General features: G+C 42.0%; 1 protein-coding gene across 2 annotated transcripts in view; it reads right to left on the reverse strand.

The window, feature by feature from the left end:
* Window positions 1–244: 244 nt before the first annotated feature.
* Window positions 245–19,787, reverse strand: part of LOC147443113 (MLO-like protein 10) — a 34,314-nt gene continuing 14,771 nt past the window's right edge. Inside the window, exons 4-6 of one of the 2 annotated variants that reach the window (XM_086529037.1) lie at window positions 9,227–9,343; window positions 9,079–9,134; window positions 245–610 (exon numbers count right to left, since the gene is read on the reverse strand). In XM_086529037.1, coding sequence (XP_086385163.1) covers window positions 604–610; window positions 9,079–9,134; window positions 9,227–9,343 — 180 coding nt within the window. In that variant the 3' untranslated portion in view covers window positions 245–603. Of the gene's footprint in view, window positions 611–9,078; window positions 9,140–9,226; window positions 9,344–19,787 lie in introns of both variants that reach the window. The other variant, XM_086529036.1, reaches the window with a different exon arrangement.

A 19,787-nucleotide genomic window follows, 5' to 3' on the forward strand; every position in this document is an offset into this window, starting at 1 on the left:
AGCACACAACAAGCCTAAACTAGCAAGCTCAAGAGAGAAAAGGGTGTGTCACTCACCACTCTACGCTCGCCTTCGTGGTGGATTCCTTGCCGCGATGAAGAAGAAGCTACAGTCGTGCCGCGCTCAACCGCTTCGCCGCCGTCGTGCCTTCGTAATGCTCGATCGCACACACACTCTCCCTCTCTCTCTCGCTCACACGCACACACACACAAGGAGGTGAAGAAGAAGAAGATGGAGATGGAGATAGAGCAAGAGCACTCTTCTATTGCACAAATGAGAGAATGAGTAAAAATTAGGTTTAGTTGGCTTTTATAGGAGCTCACCCCATTCACACTTGGGCGCCCATGCTTAACCAACTAACCCTAGCATGTTCGTGTTAGAGTGCGCCTCTCATCGGCGATCACTCCTACCCTTTTCCTATTGGTCCGACAAGCCCGGTACCTGACTCTAAATAATACAACGTTTATAGATCATAGGGTGTCCGTGTGCCGTGAGGGTTAACATGCCCCCCTTCCTGATGTAGATTCCGTCCTCGGAAGCTATTGAGTTGAAGCTGGTTCGTCGAGGTGAAAGAGCATTTGAGATGAATGTCCTTAGCCTTCTTCAGTCACTGCAAAATCAAACAACATTGGCACAGTAATTGCATTCTCTTAAAAAGCATATGCAGTTTTAGGTAGACACATTGATTGGTCAAAGAATTTCAAACAATTTGTTAGCAATGAACATTAAATTGCAATGTAATCAAATGCATAAACAGGTGTAAAGGTAGAAAATTAGACAAGTCTGGGGTCGCTAATTTGACGGTCGAAAGGCACTAGAGATCAAGTATTAATACCATGGGTAAGCTTCTTAATTATCTGTGGTCAATTAAGTTGTTTAATCGCGAGAGCCAAGTATTGATGTTCGAGGGCTGACTAGAGGCTATATCTAGAAAACCTTGTAGTTAAGCTACCATAAAAGGAATTTCTCATGAAATCATCGCCTGACTGATTACTTGTTCTTTGACCCCCCAAAGTCTTTTTACATTGATTCAATTATGATGTGTGTGCTTATTTTGTATGCCTTGGGTTTTTTGCTTTTCAAGGAAAAGCGCCCACACTGGGAACCTCTAGGCTCTAGTACCATAGGCGATACATGTGAGTGAAGTACCAAATTAAGCTGAGATTTCTCTTCCAGCTTAAAATTTTACATTGTGGCACTTTGATTTTTTGTTTGTTCATTTTCAGTATTTTAATTTGTAACTTTGGGGGGTCATATAACATTGTTACCCTCCCCAGGCTCATCACATTAGTAAACTCCCTTTATAATACTGAAGCTAAAGGTCAATAGGGTTAAGCCCACTAGAAAGCCCTAGTACATTTCATACAATGCTGCCTAAATCGGATTAAGAACCTAAGTAACCATTGCTTATTAAGAAGGCATTCCCCATGGTATTAAGAGAAGATTTCTAATACCTAGCTTGGTCAAACTAGCTTAGTCAGACTGCTTGATTTTTAAACCTAGACAAGTGATTATGACAAAACATTACATTGAATTAAATGTTTGATACTAAGACAATGCGTTGAATATTATGCTACCAATCACAATCAAAGCAGAAAATCATAGATGCAAAAAGATAAGGGCAATGCTAATGGATAAGAAACACCTGTTTGTGTCGATGGTTGCGCTTGATTTGAAGTGTGAACGAGAGAAAGGTTCCATGAAGGTCCAAATCCTAACCACAGCAACACGCTCCTGTACACACTAGGAAACAAAAGGAATACCTCCAGGAGGCACATCAGTGGGAAAAGAGAACTTCGCTAATCACTCAACTCTAAAACAGAAACACTCCTATCATACTAATCTTACTTACCCTCCATCACTCAAGTGATGAGGATCAAAGGTGTTTTATGGCATAGGTTTCTGTTTCACTGTACCATATGTGACATGTGTAGGTCTGAGTCAATGTTTTGACTTTTAATCTACATACTCGTTTGCTAATTGCTCTTGCTCTTTATTTTTTTGTTTTTTTGTTTTTTTTTTCGAGAGTATAAAGCTTTATATGTACATTCCCTAAGATTGGAGATATAGAGGTCAGGGAAAAAGGTTGAGAGGGAAACAAATGAATGAGGACTGTCAACAAACACTCCCCCCTTCCTTGGGTAGATCATACCGTTTGAAATGAGCTTGCCACCCTTTGAAACCAATTGTTCCAGTTGGTAATAGGTGAGGATTTTTGCCAGTAGTTTTCTATTACCCTAGGTGCCTTGTCAAGCTGCAAGGGTGGTAAAGTACTCTCCCAGGATCGAACTTGAAGTGGTTCATCAGGTGATTCTTGAACACTGGGAGGTGTTGATTCTTTTGTATCTTCATGGAGGTCCACTACACTTGATGGAGGCTGTGTAGAAGCTTTTACCTCTATGGATGTATTACATGAGGAGCTAGAATCTTCATGGGACTCCCCCCTTCCTGAGCTAGGTGGAACAAATCGTTCTTTCTTTGGTACCCAAACTAGCTCGGGAGCGGGTGTGTAGCATTCTGTGATTTTTTTCTTTTCACGATCATTGATTCGTTTTGGAGCTACGGGATTGTGCTCACTTAGGTCAGGTGATAGGTAAGAGCACAATCTACATTTTGGCACCCAGATTTGATCATTTCCTTGATAGTAGCCTTGGGCTTCCAATAGTCGTTTAGGGATCCATCGCAACATTTTCTTACTTTTCTTGGAGCGAGTGGTACGTTTCTTACAAGGCTTCTGTTTTTTAGCACTAGCTATGGTCACTAAAGAAGCTTTAGGGACCCACTTGTATGTTTTCTTCGTTACCTTAGGATGAGTCTTGTCGGAAGCGATATGCATTGCTTGTAGCATATTTAAGGGTATAGGCATTTCATCCCCCTCAGGTGTTACCCAGGTCGTCCCCCTATTTCCCCAAGTGTCTATGGTTGATGCTAGGTGGACCCAATCCACATTGTCCGACTCAGTCATACCCGGTAACACATCCATATAAGGAGAATCTTGGCCAATGTCTGTATCCTTCTTACAAGTGTAACAATATTGTAGTGGGGCCGAGTGAACTGTGGTGTCAGAGCGATGATCAATAATGGTTTTACTCCCTAAGGGGTGTACCTTACCAGTCACCAAATCCACTCTAAGGACAGAGTCTTGGAATTGCAAATAGACATGATTTTTAGACCAATCATGAACCATTTGTGCTTCCCTCATGAATGGTCGTCCTAAAATCATTTCATATGACATAAGGTGTTTAGAGAAATCCATTACAATGAACGTATGTCGTACCTTGTGTCCTAGAACTTTGATCTTAAGATCCTTGAGCATCCCCATAGGTTTGGCTATGGTACCATTTGCCATCTTTACCACAATGTTAGTAACACTGAGGCGGGGTTTTCCCATGGATTCCCAACAATCTTTTGTAACGATGCTAACTCCCGCACCACCATCAAGAATTCCCTTTATAGTTAATCCCTTGGTAGTGATGGGTAGGGTCGCATTAGACTCGTCGCCTTCAAAATACTGCCCTAATTCGTTAATGGGTACCTCGATCACAGACTCGTGTCCATCTAAGTCAAGTGATTGCACATGATTTTCCTCATCAATCATAATCGAGTCAGGCCTATTTGGTTGCGCAAACTGCGGTAATCCCGTTCGTAGCTCTCCGTTAAGGAATGCTCGAAGTGCAAGGAATAACTTAGGATCTCCATACAGCTTTGCTATGATCGTGGTTCGAACCTCAGAAGACATGATGTCCATTAGTTTGGCAACATTCATTGGCGTTTTGCAGGGTGTAGGTCCTTAACTAGGAACTGGTGAGGATGGAATCTCATATTCCTCAATGGGATCAGGTATTCCTTCGTTAAACATCCTTTCCAACAAGAAGGGTGTATGCTCACTTTCTGATGTCCCGTCCTCACTCCCTTCTTGGATGATACTAGATATGGCTAACGGTCTATGGTTCATGTGGGGTGGATGAACTTGCGTGGGAAACACTGTGTCATGAATTTTGACATGCATGGGTTCTGGTTCTAGTTTCCTTTGAGTCTCCTCCACTAAACCTCTTAGATGTTTCACCTGCTTAATCTCGTCTACAGGGTTTGGGTACGTCCCAATCTTCTTTTTACAATTCTTCCCTTTTTGCCCCTGCGGTTTATCTTGGGGGTCTTGGATTGGATTTGGAAACACTTGTGGTGTTTTCAGAGGCTCTTTATGGTTTTCTCTTATTCGGTTTTCATTTGGTTCCATGTTACGGTTTTCTTTGTCGGTCTTTCCCTTTGTGGTATGGGTTCTAGTCTCCATTGTCTCGACTGAATCTGAATCATCCTCGAGGTCATTCATATACACGGGGTCATCTCCTGTTCCTATGTTTGTTTTGGAACTTGGCTTTGAATTTTCCGTATTCTGCGACTTCTTCCTTCGTGTCTTCTTTTTCTTTGCTTGGATAACTGACGCGGTATCTCTCTCTTCGAGGATATGTCCTGGCCCTTGAAGCATGGACCGTGTAATCGCATAAGCGGGTGCGACGGGTGGTATTGGTGATGTCACACTAGCAATTTCGACCAAATTCAGGGGTGTGATTTTAGGCGCATTTGGGTTATAGGGGCATTGGGCAATCAAGTGATCTATGCCACAACGATTACATGTGAGTATTGGCATTGCAGACGTGCTCCCTTGATTCATTTGCATCTGTGCAGCATTCTTTTGTAGCCTAATAGGGCACTCCGCTGCTCGATGTGGTCCACCACACTCGTAGCATTGAAGAGGTGGCTTCCTAGCCTGGGTGTTGATATTTTGACCTCTGGATGCGAGAGCAGCAGCTTGATAAACCGGCTTGACTTGTCCCCAACAATCTTCCATGTAGTATATAGGACATTCTTCCAATGTATCAAGTCCGTAGGCAATACTAGTGTCTATTTCCTCCTCACAGCTATCTGGATAAGCATTTGATGGCTCGCAACCCACTTGGTTCATAGGGGCGACTCTTGGATGCGGGGGCTGCGGTCCTAGCACAGGAGGTGGTAACGGTGTAGCTTGTACAACATTTTGAGATCTAGGGACCATGTGTTGCGGTAGTTGCTCAACAGGTGGAGCAAGCATCAATACAGGAGCTCGAGGTGCATCCGTCCAGGCTACAGGTGGTCTATTTTCCATCATACGTTTGATCATTAAACAATCCTTAGCTTGGTGACCATACCTACCACATGCGTTGCAAGTTCCATTAAATTTTACTCTAAACGTAGGGCACTCACTAGTGCTATGTGGACCTAAGCAAATGGAACACCATTGTTGCTCCCTTCTTGGATACATGTGACTATTTTGAGGGGGTCGATTATCCTTAAGAGACTCTTGGATTGCCTTGGTGAGGTCTATCAAGAATGTCTCAAATACCTTTGGCTCATTGGAAATGGGCTTTGCAGTCATGGGTTCATACTCAATGGCTTGTGAGCTAGTGGATCTCGTGTCAGTAGACACCCTCATGCCTGCTATCATCAAGTTGTCCTCTAATTGGATTGCATTGGCAGTGACATCTTCCCAGGTTGTGATACCTCTAATCACTAGTCCATTATAGATTCCTTCATTCCTCAACCCTCGAATGAATCGATCAAGCAGTTGGTTATTGTTGAAGCGCTCATTTACAGGGCAGCGAGAGTTTAAGTGCTTTAGACGACTAATGAAGTCCCTTACTGACTCTCCTTCCTTACGTTCGGCCTTCTGTAGCTGAGATGCTACACCCCAAAGCACACCTTCTCGTATGTACTCCTTTAGAAACAACCTTCGAAGGGTAGGGTAGATTGTTTTCTCATCCACCCTTAGGGTCCTATACCAATCTCCAGCCTTCCCACTTAATGTCAAGCTTAAGGCATTGCACTTATGTAGTTCGTTGCGTTCCCCCAAGGAATCACATACTTGTTCAAACACTTCAATGTGTTTTCTAGCATCTTCGTCCCCATTGAATTTTTGCGTGAGTTTGGCAATTTGTACTGCCTTACTTCTAGGCTCTCTATCAGATGCATGACGCATATTTTCCGCGATAGATCGACCTATGGTTTGAGCAAACGCTGCCAAGTCACCTATGTGAGGAGGCAGGGACGGTGGAGGTACTCTTGGAATCATATGTGGGAGAGGGACGGGTGCCGGTCTTGGCATATGTGTGGATGATGCAGGATATGGAACATAACCGGGCATAGGTCTACTCGGATAAGACCTAGGGAGCGGCACTCGAGGAGCATAAGCAAGTGGCACAATTGGAGGTGTGGGGGCCATGTGTGCATAAGGGGCTAGAGGCACATACGGTCGAGGCCCCATATTAGGTACTACGACACTAGGTAGTGGCACTGCGCTAACCGTAGATGTCATCGGTACATTCTCTGACAGGCTTATCCCTGGAGTGAGCACTGTGTTTTCCTTGATAGAGGGTTGAGCCAAGTTAGGGAAGCTAAAGTTTTCGCTCGGAGGCTCAGATTGCATAGAGACCCCAGGTGAAATGACGTAAGATGGGTCCATGGGGCTCATTAGAAGAGTCTCCATTTGTGATAGAGTAGGCTGTTGAGCCTTGCTCGTATCCAGAAATCTCATGGGGCCAGTTGAGAGTATATTTACCCCTCGGTTTTGCCTTTCTGATTGAATAACGCCATGGATAACATTACAGATCATTTTCTGTTGATCTTCGATGCTCGTGGCACTAGAGGTGGATTGTACAATCTCTATCCATCCTACATGGTAGGCGTGGCCAGAGTGTAGATCCGTCAACACCTCAGTGTGGAGGTCGTATGTCCAATGATCATTAATGAACAATCCTTCTAGAGTCGATGTGTTAACGGTTTCTTGTGAGGTAGAAGCAATGTTGCTCCCCGTGGTTTTACTTGTCACCAACGGTACTCTAGAGGGAACTTCTGAAGGAGGCAGCTCAACAGGGCCTTCTTGGTAAGAAGTTGGCAGGATATCCACATGGACACTCTTTGGGGGTGTGGGGTCCACGTGCGATGTGAAAGGAGAGTCCACTTCCCCACCCCCTTCGTGTGCTTCATTTGCATCAGGTTCCGAGCGAGTAGCTCTACCTAATGTTTCCATGAAACGGCTAAACATACTAGTACTAGGCTGTGGAGCTTCGGGAGGTGCATGGCCTTCTCTCTCAGTGTTTTGGGTAGGGTATGCTTCCATGATTTCTGAGTCGGAGGAGGAATCACTAGAGGCTATTTTAGGGTCTTGGGTGGTGCTACCTTGTGTCCCCGCTGAAGGTCTAGAGCTTATCGTGGATGGGTAATGGGTGTCCGTATGAACAGAGGCACCCTCAATATGCTCGTGTTCTAGCACCCGCCCAGAGCGTAAGTGCATGTGCTTTTGATACCCTAAGGTGTCAAAAAGCTGCTCTAGGAGGCCTTGTGACTAGTTTTTAGCGTGTTTTCTGTTTGTTTTTTTGCTAGATTTTTTAGAGCGTGTCGTGGAATGGGCCGTGTGATAGCTCGAAACGAGCGTATCGGTCAGAGGGTCGTGCCGTGCTTTACAGCCCTCCGTTTGGTCACTCTATGCCCTCGGAATCCCTAAAACTGTCAATTTCCCGTAGGGAACTAGGCCCAAACTAGAATGTCTAAGGGTGCAAGTGGGAAGAGAAAGGAGGAGAGTGGAGGACTTGTCCCACATGCTCTCATTCTCTCTTGAGGGAGTAGGGTATATATATAAGAGTGAGTTTAGTATATATCATAAGTCTGAGGACAGAGGCCTGGGCCTGGGCTTGGGCTTGGGAAAATGATCCCGATCCCGATCTATCTTTTATACAAACCAACCCGTCCGTTTTTATACTCACGTTTTTTATTTTCGAAAAATTTAACCGCCCGCTCACTCGCGTTTTTGTTTTTCGATTTTTTTTTAATTTTTTTTTCGGAATTTATTTTTTTTTTCAGAATTTTTTTATTTTTATTTTTTTTTAAATATGCAGAAAATACAGAAATTGAAAAACGCAAGAAATGCAGAATATTGAAAAAGCACAAAAAATGCAGATAATTGCAGAAATCGGAACTTGACATAAAATTTAACACAGAAAACGCAGAAAATTACAGAAATTGAAACTTGACAGAAAATGCAGAAAATGCAAAAACGCAAGAAATGCTAACTGTGCACTGCAAACTAGAAAACGTAGAAAACGCAAAAAACAGAAATCTCCACACAACTACACACCCTCATTCCCTGCCTTTCCTATGATAGAAATTGCACCACAAGAAAGCGTAAAGTGCTAACCTAGCTTGGTGTAGGGCATATCCCCGGCAACGGCGCCAAAAATGTGAGCTCCTTGCCGCACTGTCGAAGCAAGGGACTTGCCAATACACCGTGTGCGAGCCACAAACGGCTCCAAGCACACAACAAGCCTAAACTAGCAAGCTCAAGAGAGCAAAGGGTGTGTCACTCACCGCTCTACGCTCGCCTTTGTGGTGGATTCCTCACCGCGATGAAGAAGAAGCTGCAGTCGTGCCGCGCTCAACCGCTTCGCCGCCGTCGTGCCTTCGTAATGCTCGATCGCACACACACTCTCCCTCTCTCTCTCTCTCTCTCTCTCTCACACACACACACACACAAGGAGGTGAAGAAGAAGAAGATGGAGATGGAGATAGAGCAAGAGCACTCTTCTATTGCACAAATGAGAGAAGGAGTAAAAATTAGGTTTAGTTGGCTTTTATAGGAGCTCACCCCATTCACACTTGGGCGCCCATGCTTAGCCAATTAACCCTAGCATGTTCGTGTTAGAGTGCGCCTCTCATCGGCGATCACTCCTACCCTTTTCCTATTGGTCCGACAAGCCCGATACCTGACTCTAAATAATACAACGTTTATAGATCATAGGGTGTCCGTGTGCCGTGAGGGTTAACACCATGTCATGAGGCATAAGAAGGAAATTGGAGAGAGAGAGAGAGAGAGAGAGAGAGAGAGAGAGAGAGAGGATTGGCCTTTCCCTTTGAAGGTTTATCTTGTTAGTTACATACAATGTAGTCTCAACTAGCATTAATTTATCTATAAGAAGTTTTCCTTTGATACTCATATTGCAACATAGGAAAATGATAGATTGAAGAAAATATGTCAAAAAAAAATCATACCGTGGGAAGATTCTTTCTTGCTTGAGATAGCTAGTCTTTCCCATGCTTTCCAATAGCTTACCTAAAAAAAACAATGATTCAAAAACTCCAAAATAAAGCGTTAGGATCAAAATATACATTGATGGTGATGATACTAAAGAATACTTACCGACCACATGCCAAGAGCAACTATCAAAAGGGAATATAGGATGTGAACAAGCGCTAAGATAAAAATAAATATGTGGAGTTTATGGAAGCCAGTTGTAGGAATGAAAGGTGTGTGGCCCTACAAAAGCACAAAATAGTCAAACAGACACATCTATATACAAATCATCAATAAAATATATCCTATGTTTTTCCTTTTTGCACTACTCACATATTGTGAGTTAATTATAACTCCCAAAAATAATGACATCAAGCCCATGCAGTAATTGCAAAAAAGTTGGGCTTTACTATCATCTAACAAACATGAACATAGACCATTAAAAAGTTTTGACATGCCCATAATATTTTTTGAAATCCAAAAGATTATCCTTGAAATGGCTAGTGGATTTCTTGTTACAAAATTTTTAAGTTGAGAGAAACATGCACACGATGATAACTAGTATGAGAGAAATGAGTATTTTGAGTTCTTGCAAGCTTGTTGGCTATATGTAGAAGGAACTTTCTTCAATAGACTTCCATGAGAGCAATTACAATTGTAGAAGAGAGGACAACAATCACAGATTAAAAAAAAGAAAGTATGTAGGTATGATTGTGGGATTACAATTTGTTAGATTGTATTTAAGTGAGAGACACTTTGGAGAAGAAAAGGGCAAGAAAAGAAAACGGGGAGTATTGTGTCCATGAGGTAGGGATGCAAACTTGTATCTATACTATTACAGAAGGGGAGGGATTCCGCCCCCTCCCCTGGACATGTGTTGGCCTCAAGCTCATGCCAAGCCTTGAGGGACAGAAGGCTGCATCAGAGGCTAGTTAGAAATACACAGTACCGTACGATTACCAAAAGCCCTTTATACAACATGGCTCGAGAAAATGGCGAGGGTCTCCCAAAGCCAATCATCCGGGTCTTGCCTTTTACATTAAAGCCTCAGCACCTTGGAAATGGGCGAAATGCATTAGGAAAAATTTGGACTCACAAAGGGGCCCTTTAAGGAGTTTGACTTTACCTCTCTCTACCAAAACGGACGCATGGATAAATTTTTGCAAACAAACTCCAAAGTTGGCGGAGGTTTGACAGTTAGAATGTCCTCTTCAAGCTCTATCTACTGATATATATCACGCCATGAGATTCCTCATATTTTAGAAGATTCTTTTTTTGATTCACCTATGATGTGACAACTCTATGGGAATCTAAGTGAATCAAAAAAATAATCTTCTAAAATATGAGGAATCTCATGGTGTGCTATATATCAGTAGATAGAGCTTGAAGAGGACATTCTAACTGTCAAACCTCCGCCAACTTTGGAGTTTGTTTGCAAAACTTTATCCATGCACCTGTTTTGGTAGAGAGAGATAAAGTCAAACCCCTTAAAGGGCCTCTTTGTGAGTCCAAATTTTCCCTAATGGGGAAGGTATCGCTCGATTTTTGGTCCAAGGTGGCCTTGGAATTCTCAACTTTGTTGTTCATGTTGAGGTCGTGTGTGCCAAGTTTGTGGTCTCAATCGCAAATCAAGACCAATCTTGGGCTATCACGACCAAGGATATGATTGACAAGGAAAACCTTTGCTTTGAAGATGGTTATTGGAAAGGGATCGAGGGGCCCGAGATGGGCTTCCTAAAGATTAAGTGGAAACACGAGAGAGCTGGTGTGAAAGTGCAATAGAGCAATCGGGGCACTAGAATGGGTTGAATCAACTAGGTACTTCAAGAACTCCATCTTGCACTGGTCCCCCTTGCTATCTAAAGCTATCAGGGTTATCTTGAACCCTTATTGGAGAGAAATTGGAAGAAGGATGAACAATAAAGCACTCCAACGATTGTGCCACTTCTCGAATAGAAATAGCAAGTGTTGCAAATCTTCTGACCAGGTGGTTTACCAATTTCAAATCAATGGCATTGAGAAGATACTTGTCAACAAGGCTATAGAAGGCCTAGAACGTGTTCTGATGCCGATTTGGGAATCTACTTTTCAGTGTCAGTGGAAAGCTTGGAAATGGCCCATGAGTACCCGTTTCTCTAAACCCCATACCAAGGGCATCTACCAAGTGTTAATTCATGAGGTTGATTGGTTTTCCCCTTTCAACAAGCAATGGAAGTTGCAATGGTTAGAGGCTCAATGAGTGGAGGTCACGAAGAACATCTAGGATCTATAGTGGCCTTAGTTTATGAAGATACTTCTATAGAAAGTACTGTGAGGGGCCTTGCCTGACAGGCATCAAGATTGGTATCGAACCCGATAGATGTTCACGATGTAGATTGGCTAACGAAGACCTTGACCACATTTTCTTGGAATGCTCCACTATTAGATGCCTTGCAGGAAAGATGTGTAAATGGATATAGAGGATGCAAAAAGATAGGGTTTTTCAAGAGGGATTTGTGCCTTGCTAGTAGACAGTTTCAAAGCTCTGCACTTCTAATTTGTACTCACACTGTCAGATACTATTTCTTCCGTAATATTTGGAAGGCCATGAACTGTCGTGTCTTTGATAGTGACATGTCTGTGGCTAGATTCTCAGAGGTCGTTCAAGAAAGCAAGGAGACAATATATGTAGTAAGTAGAAGGCATAGCTTGGATGATTGGCTTAGGGAAACCTTCGCCATCCAATCGAGCCCTATTGTATAGAGGATTGGGTTGTTCGCAATTGTAAGCTACTAGATACTTGAACTAAGCTCATATGTAACCCTCTGTCCCTCAAGGGTTGGCCTGAGCTTGAGGTGGATTTGTATTTCTATTGGTGACTTTATAGTACAATCACTCACAAATGTGAGTTTTGCAACAAAAAGATATCCTATTTGAAGACTCATTTGAAGAGCAAGAGCTCATCCAAATCCACATGTACATCTACAAGAAAATTACCCAAGTAGAGTTGCAAGAATTATAGACAACCCAGCCAACATGTTATAAGTAAATTGGTCTGCCTTTTATATTTTTACAAGTAAATCGATAGAGGAATAAAGACTTCAAATCTAAAGTATAAACAATAAATCAAAAGCAATGATACATGTTTAGTTATAAAATTTAAACTTCAAGAAATGATTTCAAATTAGTACCAAAATATAAAATATACACACATAACATTGATGTGTAAATCAGGTATTCTCTCTCCCCCTCTCTCTCTCTCTCTCTCTCTCTCTCTCTCTCTCACACACACACACACACATGGACGGCCTTATGAGAGATGATAGAGATTAATACTAGTGATTAGACTAAATTTCATATAGATTAAAAAATTACAAAAAATCTGCAATGGAATGGTGCATAGTAATAAATTAAATAAAATCCATAATATCTTCACAAAGAAAATGGATGAAAAAACCTATGCTTCAAAAGAAGCTTAAAGAAAATCCGTAATATCTTTGCAAAGAAAATAAAATGGATGAAACAAGTTGAGAATGTTAAATATGGAACCTGATTTACCCCTTGTAATTTTTTGTATTAAAACCGTACATTTGTAAGGCCCCCATTATGAGGAGACGCCATTGTGCATGAAGAAAGATCACTCATCGGAAACCAAAATCGCCGGAATTCCTTTTCATCGAAATATTATGGTTGGATGACAAACAGAAAGTGATCAAAAAATGGTTGGTCGATTCGCCGGTGGCCGGAGATCGAAAGTCAATGGCCGGTGGGCGGTGGCCGATTTCAAGATGGGCTTGTCTTCTCAAGGGCCGCCACACATGGACGCATTGGAGAGTCCAAGTCGGACTTGCCAACACAAGGGCGGCTACACACGGCTGCCTCTCATGAGAGAGGACAGCCCTTTTGGCCTATAAAAGGAGACCTCTTCTACACAAAAATAAATAAAATTGTGAAGCATTGTGGTGCATTGTGAAGTTGATGTGAGGTGGTGAGAGTGAAGCAAGGTGGGAGCTCCAAAACGGTATAATCCCTTTGTAACTTACTTCTTGTTTGAAGTACTAAACCCATCGAGTGGATTCTTTCTCGCTGGCGTAGCCCACATTGGGTGAACCACGTATATCGTGTGTGCTCTCTCGCTCTCTTTTTACTCTATAATCTCTCGTGTGTGAAAATTTGTGTCTCTCCATTAAGTAAGCTACTCAATTATCTACTTAGCTACATCCTACTTCCGAACAAAAAAGTGAGGAAGGCCTGCCAGGTTAAGGAGGGTGAGAGTTATGGGAGTAGGTCTAAATGATTTCCTACCATTATATGTCAATCTTGTTGTGTTTGAATATAAAATTGTATTGTCCATTATATACACATAAGCACAAGTGTCTTATATGCTATGAAGGACCCCACTTAAGAAACAATATGGAAGACCCACATTGACATTTTAAAGTAAAAGAAAAACAATAAGATAAATGGATCCATTGATAAACTGAAATAAATGAATATTTTAATGCTTTCATAAGAAAAACTAGGTCTGATAAGCATTTGAAATAATACGATAATTTAATAAAATGGACTTTTATAAAGTCCTTAAATGAAAGAACTCTTTCACAAATTTTTATTTATTTTTTAACTCATTGAATACACTCCTTTATCCCTTGTTCTTTAAGGGCTTTTGAGTAAGCCAAAAAAAGGTTTGCCATTAACTTGGCATGTTGCACTAATCAAACTGCTTTATCCAATGGTCCATAGTTTCTCCCAAGAGTTCAACAGTTCGCTAAGGCTTTATGCAAGGGGAAAAAAGAAAGCTTTAAGCGAATAGCCAAAAATCATATGATACTTCTATTCTCATAGTAAAATAGAGACAAAGAGAAAGCATCTTTCTAGAGAGCACCTATGGAAGACATCAAAAATTTAAATATATTTGGTATAGAAAACTTCAAATTTTTAGGAAAATATACCAAATTACATTTAGTAATTTGTGAAAATTCCCAAAATACCACTCAAATTTCAAAAATTTCCTATGTACCCCTTTTATTGGCAGAAACAATTTCAAAATGTTCTTCAATTTTTCAAAAGTTCATTAAATGCCCCTAATCAACATCACAAACATGTCTAATTCCTTTTTTCTTGCAACTCATTATAGAAAGATTAGTTCTCCTCAATAGAAGATGATAGAACTAGGATTTTATATGGTATTGAGACCTCTTCATATGAAATTGCTCACCATTTTTTATCACAGATGCCTCTATTTGTGAGCTCATTGGTGAATACTTTTGTCTAAAATCATAAAGGATAGATCTCCATTGTCATAAACATTAGAGTATGCAGAAATTGGGGCAAATCCATCTTAAAAAGATGCAAGTATAGTGGGAATTTGTGAAATTTGAGGGTATTTTGAAAATTTTCACAAATTTCAGGAATATTTTGGTAATTTTTTTAAATTTATATTTTAGTTCTTTATACATTTTTTCATTAATATTACTTATTAACAGATCCAACAAAATTACATTCATGTCATGCTCGTGACGAGCCATGACCAGTTCAACGGATTCTAGCTACATCGGCTCATGGGGGAGCCACCCCTTGACCATAGATGAACCCACACATTCACCTTTGCACATCTGTTAATGCAGCCCTCAGGGTCCTTCTCCACTCCTCTAAGTTCCTCTGCTTTCCAATGGCGATGATCGTTACTTTGCTTTCTTGGAGTATCTCCACGAACTTAGCTACCTTTAGGGAGTTCTTGAAGCCCAGAGGGTGAGAGCCGATTGAAAACAGTAGCGGGGCAACGGGGCAACCTTGCTTGATTGAGCGCTTGAATTCAAACCCTCCCACTATCTTGTTGTTGTAGCGGGAGCTCAGAGTAACCTCTTTCTCCGAACGTGCAAACAATCGCAAACATATTGGATCCAAAGCCCAAAGCCTTCATGGTAGCGTCAATGCAAGACCACGAGATTATATCATAGGCCTTATCTAGGTCAAGTTGGAGGAGAATACATTCTTGCTTGGTATAAGAAGCGTATTCAATGCTAGCCATGGCAACAAGAATGTTGTCATAAATCGACTGTCCTTTGATGAATTTGTGTTGGTGGGGGTTGATGATTCTGTTGAAGGTTGAAGCTAGTCTTAGTGCAACCATCTTAGCAATGATCTTGTACGCAACTATCGTCATGGAAATAGGTCGCCAATGCTTTAGCAGTGAGTACCAGACCAACTTGGGTATAGGTTTGATCAGTCCTCTTTTGAGGCTTGCATATAGTTGCCCCTCTACAAGAGCTCTGTTAGAGATCCTCCCAGATTTCGTTAAAAGAATTCGGTGTCGGGGGCTTTGTGTTCTAAAGGTGAGCCGGAAAGGCGTGGGGCCTCTGGCTGTGAGAGGTGTGAGGAAAACAATTGCAGTAGACACAATGAATGTAGACAAAGCTTGAAATTAATAGCTTGAACAAGATCCTGAAGCTTGATTATCATTAAGTACCGCTGCTTACATTATTTAAACTCCTTCCATGATTAGAGTGGCTTGGAAGCTTGGATTAGAGTGGGCTATGGAAGCTTGGATGAGAGTGGGCTATGGAAGCTTGGCTTATGATTAGAGTTCTCAAAGCTTATGGCTTCCTCCCCGCTAATATAGCAGAGCACGAAAACTTCAATATCTCCTAATCGGTGCAGAATTATCCCCTGTGCGTGAGATGCAAAAATGCTAAAAATGCACTTTTTCTTTTGTTGGCGCGGCCCATTTTCTCCAAAAACCTGTTTTATAGAAAATGTCCAGAATAGGACTTTTTCGGCCTCCCTCATGCAGAGATGTGAAGTCTCTCACACACTTTCCTTTTTACCACTGACCACATGTCTTCGTCTACCCAAGTTGCCTTATATGTCCTAAGAGCCCTTCCACATGTGAAACCTTTTCTTCAAGCATAAAATCTCTATGCTTAAGCCTTCATAACCACATAAAGCATACACTTTCTAGATCTTCTTGCTTGTTTTTGAGCCCTGGTCACTGCTCAATAAATGTGTGAGCTTCAAATAGAGTTTTTCTGCTTCTCTTTACTCTTTTTTCCATCGTGGAAGCGGAGCTGCACGACATTCACCCCCTTTGAACCTGCACAGCCTCCGGTCTGTGCCAATTGCACTTAGTCAGCTTCATTAAAATCATCATTAGACATATCATCTGATGTATACATAACATGATCCTTTGAAGGTGGATCTGAATGGGAATCTTCAAGAACAATCTCGCCTTCTCGTTTTTTGAATAGCTTGATCCGTTTCCCTACAATAGACACTTTGAGCATAGTGCCATCAAGTTCACATAATTGATATGTTGCATCATCAAAAACATGTAGAACCACATATGGTCCAAACCACCGTTTAACCATTTTCCGCATAGCAGTATATTGGTTCTCCAAGCTACTGTCATAGACAAGTACCCAATCACCGTCTTTGATAGCATGTGGTCGTCATCTATGCTTACCATCAAATGCTGCCTTATTCTTCAATCTTGCTTCTTTAAGCTTCTCTTTAGCCTGTTGACGCCTCTCAAGATAGCGAACACGTAGAGCAAGAAAGTCTTCAGTAGACATACCTTCTTCCCATGGCATTATGGTCCAAGTCATAACTGCTTCCTCTATAGGCATAATGGGTTTTTGCCCATGCATCAATTCGAACGGCATAAATCCTGTAACAGAACTGTGTGTAGTGCGATCAGCCCATAAAGCAAATGGCAAGAGTTTAGGCCAATCACCAATATGTCCTTCACACGCCTTTGCTAAAGCTTTAACAATAGGCGGATGTCCTCTTTCACTTTTCTCGTTACCTTCTGGATTATATGTTGTAGTGAGAGCGAGTTTAATATCCATACGAGCAAAAAACTCTCGAGCTTTATCTGCATCTAGCTCGCCTCTATCTGCAGTAATCATGCCAACACATCCATAACTGGAGGTAACATCTTCAAGCAAGAACTTGCATACTGAACTGGTAGCTTTGGTGCGCAAAGCTCTGCCTTCAACCTGATTAGTAAGATCTTCCCTGGCAAGAACAATATATCTCATCTGCCACACTCCTACTGGCATTGTAATAAGGTCCACCACCCACTTGTAGTGCATAGCCAGCGGATAGGTGGGATGCAATCCATCTCTATGTCGCACATTAGAGTATTGTTGACATATTAAGCATGATTCCACAAATTGAACCACATCTTTGTACATACCTCTCCACCAATATCGGTCTTTAATCTTGACAAAGGTTGCCCAGACTCCTCTGTGTCCAGCCCATAGACTTTCGTGAAAGTCTTTAATTACCTGATGTTGAGTTGCTTTGTCGCAAATAATTTGTTGTGGTACCCCTCCTAGGCGCTTCGGTTGTTTCCATAAATATCCATCTTTGAGGAAATAGCCATAGGCCTTTTTCTTGATCTTCTTGAATTCTTGATCACTCCATCCTTCTTGTTTAATGAGAGTACTTAGGTAGCGGCCAATCATAAGCCACTCTCCATCATAAAACTCTTCAGAAAAGACTTCAAAAACATGAGCAATACTACCACAGTTGTCATGCAGATAAGAAGATGTGTAGAACTTCAAACCAACATCATCACTCGTGGTCAGCATCTCTTCTTCATCTTCAAACTTGGCTCTTGATAACATATCTGCAACGGGGTTATCTCTACCTGCAATATGACAAAATTCAGGGTTAAGAGACTTAATATAGGCTATCCATCGTAGCATGGCAATGTCCGGAGTAGAGCAATTTGCAATCATCCCTGTCAATGACAAGCAATCTGTCGCTACCACAACAGAAGCTCCAATAAAGTATTCTTTATCGGTCCTTAGAGCAGTAGCAACGCCCCAAAGTTCCTTCTTAACCTGTGGATATCCTCGTTGAAGAGCATTGAGCACCTTGGCTCCAAATCTCACTGCATGCATGTGTCCTTCAGCATCATCTTGACCTATAGCCCATCCAATACCTGTCGGGCTAGTGTCAACTGTTAAAATAACTGGCCTGTCGCATTTATAATCAACTTTCCTCAAGGTCGGAGCCTCAAGAAGCATCTTCTTTATTTTTTTAATAGCTTGTGTGTGAACTTCTTCCCAAACAAACCTCTTACCTTTTCGTAGCAATTGATACAACACCTCTGCAACATGAGCAAAGTGTGGTAGCCAAATACGATAGAATACACATGCGCCTAAGAATCGACGAACCTCAGTAACTGAAGAACATGTCTCCTTCATCTTTTGGATTGCTTCAACTTTTGCTGGACTTGGCCTTCTTCCTTCAAAACTGCACATATGTCCCACAATTAAGACCGCGTTAGCACCAAAAGTTGATTTTTGACATGAAAGTGTTAAGTTAACTTCTTCAAGCCTCAATAATATAGCATCACAGTCAGCAATATGTTGAGCAACAAACTGTCGGCACCCCCTCTTGTCTTTTACTACATCTTTTGACCTTTATTCACAGCCCTTAATTGGTAGATCATCAATGAAAGGCATAGTAAGTGTTGGGGTATAAAGCCCAATGTGGTCGCCCAAGTAAGTGGGCGGGCCACCAGGTATGTACACATATTCTTTTGTAAAAACCTAATAAGAACTCACTATGCTCTACACATTACAGTAGAGCGAGTTCAGCATATCGTCGTGCTCTTCTTCTCGCACTCTCTCTCTCGCGTCGCACTTCCGCTCGTACTCCTTCAACTGGTATCAAAGCTCAGATCGAGGCTCGGGGCAGCACTGCAGGAGGCTAGAGTCACCAGCTCAGATTGGAGTGAAATTCGACAGGCGAAGACACGGCCCCAAAGGTCTTGTGAGAGAGGTCATCTCGGCCACCGTTCGGCTTCGACAAAGGTCTGCGTAGGCCATTTTCGACTACGTGGTCTCGGCGGGTGCAGATCCGACTCTGCAAATTTGGGGTTTTTGGCCTACGACTGCAAGTGCTGAGGATATCGACACTCCCAGAGTGTTGATTTGTGGCTGTCTACACATCGAAGGACGGCTCACAGTTCTTGGAGGCGTGTCACATACGACACGGGCGCATCTACACACAGTCTGTAGGCGACATCCACTAGTTCATCACGTTGATATTGATTCAGAGGTCAGTTTACAGGGGAAACTCTGCCAAAATTTTCCCAGGAAAGCAAACTACTGTGAAGCGTAGCTATGGCTGGATCACAGGACACTGCTCTTTACAATATCAAGAAGCTGGATGGAACCAATTTCCCATTGTGGAAGAAGCAGATTTGGCACGTGTTGGTACAAAAGAAGCAGATAAAACCTATAAAGCTCAAGGGGATAAAACCAGAAGATATGGACGAAGATGAATGGAGCGAAATGGATGAATTGGCACTTTCTACCATTATGCTGACTTTGGAAGAAAGCTTTTACTTCAATGTAGCAGACGAGATGTCGGCTTATCAAGCATGGTTAAAGCTGAGTGATCTTTATGAGAAGCAGAGTGTAGCTTCACAGGTATACTGGCTTAAGAAGCTTGTTGACTTGAAGATGAAAGAAGGGACACCTATGTCCAATCATCTAAATGAATTCAACACAATCTACAGTCAGTTGTCAGCTCAAGGTGTCAAGTTTGATGAACCTGTTAGAGCTATGTTCCTGTCGATCACATTGCCGGAAAGTTGGGACACTTTTCGCACAGCTTTGAGTAATTCTGCACCTCCATATGGTTTGAACATAGCAGGTGTAGAAGGAAGTCTGCTTACTGAAGAAACCAA

This window comes from Adiantum capillus-veneris, chromosome 14, assembly GCF_014529385.1.
Source record: "Adiantum capillus-veneris isolate H3 chromosome 14, ASM1452938v2, whole genome shotgun sequence".
NCBI lineage: Eukaryota > Viridiplantae > Streptophyta > Polypodiopsida > Polypodiales > Pteridaceae > Adiantum > Adiantum capillus-veneris.